The sequence below is a fragment of the Mus pahari genome, chromosome 14, assembly GCF_900095145.1.
Source record: "Mus pahari chromosome 14, PAHARI_EIJ_v1.1, whole genome shotgun sequence".
NCBI classification, from domain to species: Eukaryota; Metazoa; Chordata; class Mammalia; order Rodentia; family Muridae; genus Mus; species Mus pahari.
The window spans coordinates 44,749,430-44,757,327 of NC_034603.1; the positions used below are offsets into that span (position 1 = coordinate 44,749,430).

The 7,898-nt window shown below is 45.9% G+C and overlaps 1 protein-coding gene across 2 annotated transcripts in view; it reads left to right on the plus strand.

Annotated features, from left to right (window-relative positions):
- The window catches only part of Slc6a4 (solute carrier family 6 member 4), a 33,869-nt gene extending 26,180 nt beyond the window's left edge, over nucleotides 1–7,689 (plus strand). For both annotated transcript variants that reach the window (XM_021212536.1, XM_029546086.1), the window contains exons 13-14: nucleotides 2,685–2,852; nucleotides 6,967–7,689. In XM_021212536.1, coding sequence (XP_021068195.1) covers nucleotides 2,685–2,852; nucleotides 6,967–7,041 — 243 coding nt within the window. In that variant the 3' untranslated portion in view covers nucleotides 7,042–7,689. The remainder of the gene's footprint in view (nucleotides 1–2,684; nucleotides 2,853–6,966) is intronic.
- Nucleotides 7,690–7,898: the final 209 nt, after the last annotated feature.

A 7,898-nucleotide genomic window follows, 5' to 3' on the forward strand; every position in this document is an offset into this window, starting at 1 on the left:
TGTGTGTGTGTGTGTGTGTGTGTGTGTGCTCGCTCTGACTTCCTTGAGGCAGAACCTTCCCTCCCCCTGCCCCGCCCAGCTCTCCACACATCTCAGGACTGTTTTATAGGATGGCCCAGTTGCTTATCTTTGCTTCTGGGACATTACATGTGTCTCTGTTCCTTAGAGACCTTCCTGACTGCTTTAGACTACTTTAGTTTTCATTAACCTTTGCCCGGAGCAGCAAACATCCCAGCACAGTGACTCTAGAGGGCCTGATGACTCTAGGCCAGGCACAAACTCTAGACACAGTGACTCCTGTATAGATCCTCGCTTGGGTACTTTCTTAGGTTTCAGTCCAACTAAACTTAGGTTTTAGTTCCATATTGCTTTGTCGGCTCATCGCTCCCCGCTTTTAGCCCAAATCAAAACCTTTTTAAAAAGGAGGTTTGCTGATTTTGAACTTAGCCCAAGAGCTCCTCTCTCCTCAGCTTCTCAAGTAGTGGGGACCACAGGTGCGTGCCATCTTTTTATGATTTTCTTTTAAATCCAAACCCTTCTTTCTTTCTTCCCCGCCCCCCCCCTCTTGTTTATGCAGGGTCTCACTCTGTAGCCCTGACTGGCCTGGAACTCACTATGTAGGCCTCAAGCTCACATCAATCCCCCTGCCTCTGGAGTGAGTGCTGGGCTCAAAAGCAAGTGCTCACACACCCGGCAGATTTTCACTTGCTTTTACATTAAGAGGTTTGGACTGAGTCTCTCGGTTCACCATGACCAGAAGCCAAAGTCCTGACATAAATAGGTTATTAACTTGTATTAATACCTGTGCTTCTTGATAATCCACTTAAACCCTTTCATTTGTTTTCCAGAGGAAGAAGGCATGTTAGATTAATGCCTTGTGTGTTTAAATAGTCCCCACCCTGCAAGGAAGCCCGTGTCCATACCTAGACAGGGGTGAGGCAAGTGACACAGTCACTGGGGACATAAAAACTATTTTAATGCAATACTTAAATCAATACAAAAAAATCATATACATAACATTTCATCAGACAATGGAATTGACCCTTGAGCCTGGGACTTCCTTCACTCACCTTACCCTGATCTGGCCCTACGAGGTCCTATCTCTGACAGATCACACGAAAATATTTTGGCTTCTCCTTGCACACTGTACCAAGGTGAGGCGTGCACCTCATTCTTGTCTGGGCCCTGAGGCCTTGCTTGGGCTTTTTTTTAAATTAAATTTCTGGAGGCTCATGGTCAATGTATTCCTTTTCTTCCCTAGCAACACCCTTGTAGAGACTGGTGCATCACTCGTGATCCAGCAATGCTCGGTTACTACCTCCTTCCAAAGCAAGTGCTTTTTGTGAGGAGGCAAAGCTGCCTTCCACATCTCCGGTGAACTAACAGGTCCTCTACTCTGAGCATTGTAGGGATGCTTTAGGTAAACAAGTCACTTCCTAAAACCATTCTTTTTCAGTGAGGCCAGTTATACACACACACACACACACACACACACACACACACACACACACACACCACAGGAAATAAAAGAGTGTACATGAGAAGAGAGGGAGGCTCGGTTCAGGGAGGGAACCACTGAATACAAGAGCGTGGGCCCTGACAACCTGGAATTCACTTACCTGACAGCATGATAGCCCTGTTCTGGTGAGGATGGCTCCTGACCAGGTCTTCTCTGCTTCTGATCCACGTCCCCTTCCTCCTTAGCCAGATCTGGGGCCTCACAAGGAGCCTGCATTAGGAGAAAGGTCTGTGATTGACAGGACTCCTGCTTTGAAGCCCTTCTTCTGGACATGGGCTACCAGCAAGGAATGTGTGCTTAACAGTTCCCCATCACCTGTGGACAAAGGAAAAATGAATATAAATAGATGTTTAACTACATGAATAATGTGCATTAATGTCATCTCTATGACCATGAAGCACTAACTGAAAATCAAATTCAGAGCTATGATGATTGTGGCACAGTGGTTCCTAGGCAAAACCACACATTTATGCTCCCTCTGGAAACCAAACTGAAAATAAGAAAATGCTGAGCCGGGTGTTAAGAGATTGGAATCTTTATCAAAAATCTCATTGGTTTCCAAGTGAAATGTGTTAAGCTGCTTTTCTCCAGCTATTCCTGAGAGAATAGGACCGTCTTGTAGCAAGCAGACGGTTGCTGTCGAGGGCCATCCGCACAGAGCCTTTCTTATTGAAACCCCAGGCTGCAAAGCCTAAGATGGAGCTAAGACGGGAAGGAACGTTCCCAAGAGCAGAGTACCTCTCAGCTTGTCCCTCCCAGAACGAAAGCACCTCCTGTCTCACTGGATTCGGGGACACGGTACCAAAGCAGAGATAACCAGAGAGGTCACCCGCATTATCTCTCTGCTATCCAGCCCCAGTGGGTACCAGTCTCCTCTTGCTGCATCTCTCTCTGACTTTGAGGGTATTTGTAGAGATGCTGTAATTCTCACAGTGGGCTCCAAGGTGTGTGATGGGAAAGAAACCCAAGGAAAGCCCCTGCTTCTGTTTTTGTTTGTTTGTTTGTTTGTTTTGAGTTAGTACAGAAGTTGTCAGTAGTGTGGCACAAGAGTTCTTTCGAGAATAAATAAACCCCAGTAGATTCTTAGATTTGCTCTTCTGTGTTTGTGGTCTCAATGTACATGGATATTCTGAAGATTTTCAATGTTTCTTGGAATCTGTCTTAGTTCATCATTTGCAGTTTTTTGATGAGCCCACCCCAACTCCGGCTTTTCCAATACAATTATCCCCACTGGAGTATCATCTTGGGCTACTGCATAGGAACATCGTCTGTCATCTGCATCCCTATATACATCATTTATCGGCTGATCAGCACTCCAGGGACACTTAAGGAGGTATGTGCCAGCTAATAAGTGTGTGTGTTTGGTAAGGTAATTGGGAAGAAAATAATTTTCTTATTGTGTTTTATTAAAAAGATATAAGTATTCATAAAATCCACCATAAGGCTCTACTTACATATTCATAATAGTTTTACATACCTCACTGAAGATGGAGTCAGTTAATGGCTGCCTTGATAATCACAAGGCAACTCACAAACACTGTGACAATAGCGAGCTGAGCCTGGTGTCACAGCACATGGGAAATACAGGATCTCTGCTACACTGGATTGGGGGTCAGCCTGGATTATTCGAGACCCTGTCTCAAAGTGATTGGGTGCACTGCAGTGTTCCGCCTGGGCTGTGCGCAGCTTCCTACGCTTTGCCTACTGCTCGCCTGGGCACGGGCCACCTATCTGCACATCTCGGGCACAGATAAATGAAAGCCAGGATTCAGAAGAGCCATGGTCAGTTCTCTTTTCTTGAGACAGCGACCCAGTACATCATCCTGGCTGGCCCAGAACTGGCTGTGGAGGCCAATCTGGCCTCTAACTCAAAGAACCAGCTACCTCTGCCTCTTGAGTGCTAGGATTAGAGGTGTGGCCACCATACCTGGTGCCACGGTCATTTTTCTCACATCAATCAATGTGTCAAGTACTGTCTTAAAGAACATCACATCATTAGGATGTTACAATCAGTTTTGAGCTAAAAAGTCACCCACTTAAATGTTGGAATATCAGAGTTGTAGCTCAGGCCACAGGAGCCATTTCCCCCCATACTAGAAGAAATGCTTATTTCTGTCTGAATATTGTAGATTTTTAAGTACTTACCTTATAAGCACACTTGCCAAAGCGTCTGCTTATAGATCATCTCACCTTGCTACTCCGAGCCTCAGGAGGAAGGTGGGCAGGTGCTATATAAATAGAGAAGAACCCCGGGTGGATGGGGGAATAGTCCTCCTCACAGAGAGGAACCCCGGGTAGGGGTAGGGGATAGCTGTCTTCACAGAGAAGAACCCTGGGAGGGCGGTTGAGTAGTGCTAATCACATAGTCACTATTTCAGTGACAAGTCTGAAGACAGCCCAGTACAGGAACGCTCCTGACCCTAAACTTTTTGTTTTTAGGTGCAGGTTCCCTCTTCTGAGCTGACCTTTGGCTAGTGTAGAAATTGGTGTTAAAGGTTAGGGACAGACGAGGCGCCGTTTCCATGCCAGGCTGTCAATAGTCCTGCTACTAGGATTCATGACAGTGTCACTTCAGATTTGCAGAATTGAAATGTTTTAAATGGTGTCTGCTCCGTTGTGCTTCTGCCACGGTAGTGAGTATTTACTACACATGGTGACGAGACTCATACCAGGAATCTCAGCTCCGTCAGGGCTCTGCTGCAGGGAAGAGCTCCAATCCGAAGGGTAACATCAAGCGAAAGGCAGGAGGCTTCTGAGAACCCAGGTGGACTAGACTGTGGCTCGAATAGGCACAACTTCACACTCAGACGTTTCATAAGAGAACACGAGACGATTAGACGCCCTTTTCTGAGAACAGCTAGATTCACTTCTGTTTTTAAATGGGAAAACTAAACTCATGGTAAAGAAAACTCAGCTCCTGCAAACTACTGCAACCACTACCAATCGCCAACCCTATCACAACTTTTGCTCCCAGAGAGAACCAGATGATTGTTTTACTGTAATGCAGTCATAGCCCCAGAGTCACTAAATTCATCCCTCCGAGCGATCCTTCAACGATGGCTGAGAAGATCCACCGCCTCTCTGCTGCTTCAAACCCAGAGGCCTGGGTCAGGGGAGGGAACGTTAGATGAACAAACATCAGTATTACACCACAGGCTGCACCTCAGATCCTAGCGGTCTCTCTTGCAGATTTTCAGTTACTTACAGAGAAAACCTAGAAGGATGTAAAGTAACTGAGCCCAGACTCATCGGCAGTTGAGGAGAGACAAAGGACATCCTTGCCATAGGCCACCAGATGGGAGGCAATCGGTTTCAAGGAAGCAGCTGATAAGCTCAAGGAATGTAAGGAGAGGTCCCATGGAAGCACGCATCTCTGGATCTTGGCTTCCCCATCAGTAAAATGTGCTCCTTGGACAGTAGTGTGTTCCCAGGATTGATAGTTCCATGGGTCAGCAACAATGGCGCACAGTGCTGGGTAGAAATCCTAGCGAACACTGGATTAAGGAAAATCCAATGCCTTTCTTTATACAAGACTTCTGAGAGAGGCCTTTACTGTTCCTGTGTGTACTTAACCGGTGCAAGTGGAAAGGCACGCCGTGCTCCCCGCCCCCAAGTACCTGGGAGAAAACACATTTGGCTTTAAGGGGGAGGAGGGGGGATTTTTATTCTAAAACAAAGTCTCCCTATATAACCCAGACTAGCCTGAAACTCTCAGTGATCCTCTTGACCCCTGACCTGTGCTGGCATTATAGGATAGGTGCCACCACACCTACCTGACTGGGAGTTTTACAGAAATTACTTGTTAATTACCAGATTTGACTTTCAGAAGCATTCCGGGAGGAGGGAAGGCTCCATATATAACCTTGGTTTGGCTAAAAAACAAAACAAAGACTAAAAGAAAGGTAAATATAAGAGAAAAGCAAACGTCTGGACTCTGCTGGGTATTGGCTATATCCAGATGCGCCCGGCTGTATAACGAGATTAGATCCTGATAAACCCATTATGAATTGAAAATGTCATTAAGTAAAAAAAAAAAAAAATACAGTGACTACACCTAGCTTCCTGAACATTATAGCCTGGCAACACAGGACAGGGCTGTCATTCTCATGACCACTTGGCTGACTGGGAGCTGTGGCTTGTACCCCTAATACCCAGCCTCAGGAGAGAGCAATAGCTCCAACCCTAGCAAGGGGAGATGTAAGAATTGAGGACAGTTTCCATGGAATGGATATCGCTCTTGTGTCGTCATAAAGGAAAAACAGGCTATAGTAACCCGCTATAAGCTGGGGACTGCTTGTGTAAGTCTGCAGCATACAGAATAAGCTCTATTTACTGCTTTAATTTGGGAACCTACTATGCACTGGTAGCCTAGAAGTCTCAAGGTTGGGGTCAGTTGCTGGCTGAAGTCACCATTGCCGAAAGCCTTAGTGACCCACACAAAGATAACAGGAGGTGGTCTCTAATGAGCACATGCGTATGAAGGTGTCGGCAATGCTCTGTTCTTAGATTAGCTGTAGCTTATAGGTTAGAGATGGTCTCGTAGAAGGCCATGGCCTGGCCAAGTCTGAGCTCAGTAGTCGTCTAGTGGGCTGGCAAAATGGTTCAGCAGCAAAGGCTCTTAACCACCAAGCTGCAGGAGTCAAATTGTTGGAACTTACACAGTAGAAAACTGACCCCTAAAAGTCATCTCCTGACCTCCACATAGGCACCGGCTCATGTGCACCCACACGTATGCACACCAGCATTAAGTAAGTAAGATCTAAGCCTGGTCACTCCACTGAAGACCAATTCCAATTGTAAGACATATTTCTCTCTTTCTTTTTATTTGTTTTTTGATTTTTTTGTTTTTGTTTTGTTTTGTTTTTGTTTTGTTTTGTTTTTTCGAGACAGGGTTTCTCTGTGTAGCCCTGGCTGTCCTGGAACTCACTCTGTAGACCAGGCTGGCCTCGAACTCATAAATCCACCTGCCTCTGCCTCCCAAGTACTGGGATTAAAGGCGTGCGCCACCACTGCCCTGCGTAAGACATATTTCTGTCTAATTAATGATAGCTTACAGAGTGGTGAGGTTTGGCTTTCAGTGGCTCTTGGCACTGGCGGGCACCATGGCCAAGAGGCGGGATTGAAATCCCGTACATCTGCTCCCTGAGTGTGGCTCTGGGAAGCCTTGCCTGTTTAGTCAGTCATGCCGAGGCCAGCAAGGTTCCGCTGAAGGATTATTCCTCAAGTTCATGTCACAATCATGTTCTTCCTGCACCAGATGCTTGTACTTCTCCACGCTGACATTTTCATCCGTATTAGAAGTTGGGAATTTATTTTTTTTTAAAGGCCCGTGAGGCTATTTCAACTTATTGTGAAATATCATTAAAATACTCTTCAATGTTTTAATATTAATGTTGAAATGCCTTTTCAAACAAAACTTTGTAACACTGCACTTTTCTTCCCAACAGCGCATTATTAAAAGTATCACTCCTGAAACACCAACGGAAATTCCGTGTGGGGACATCCGCATGAATGCTGTGTAAGGCACGGAGGGAGAGGACATGGCCTCCCAGCCCCCCACCCCGACTCCTCCCCTCTAAGCCAAGCTGATGATGTAAGGTCTTTCTCCATGGAGACACAGTCCTAAAGACTATGGTGCCCAGACTCTTGTGGGTTCCATCCATTTCTTTCCATGAACTCTCTTGGACTTAACTGCCTCGTTAGCTGGTGACGCCGCTGAGCTGACCTCCTTTGGACATGTAAGGAGAAGAAGGAGGGGATTAATGCCACCCAGTCATCAGCTAGCTTCAGGTTTAGAATTAGGTCTGTGAACGTCTGTATCATGTTTTGGGTATGATCATATTACCCTGCATCTGTTTGCTTCTAAAGCCTTCAATGTTCATGAATCCATAAACCACCTAAGAGAAAACAGGGATGTCTTGCTGGCCATATATATTTTCTCAGTAGCATAGAACTCTGTAGCTGGAATCTACTAGAACCCTGTAACCCACATGCTGCTGAGAGGTTAAGAAAGGAAGGTGTAAAGATGCTACGCTGAAAACTGATGTATGTGTGTGAGCTATTGTGTCTGTCCATTGTTGTCTGTGTACCCTCAATTCCAACACTCCGGGTCCATTACAAACTATATAAATGGCCTCTAATTTTTCTTACATTAAACAGATTCTACCTACTCAATTGGGTTTGCGTTATTGGAAGCATGGTGTGTTACCATCTCCTTTCCCAGTGTCTCCTCCACCACCCTCCTCCCTGTTAAGCATTCAAGATAAAGGTCCTTGGGCAAACCTGGCCTGTTCTATCAGTCACTATGGCCACTGCTTTCCATATGGTTGTGGCCAGACGCAACTTCCACGTGCAGCTGGGTATCTGGTGCAAGTTCTAT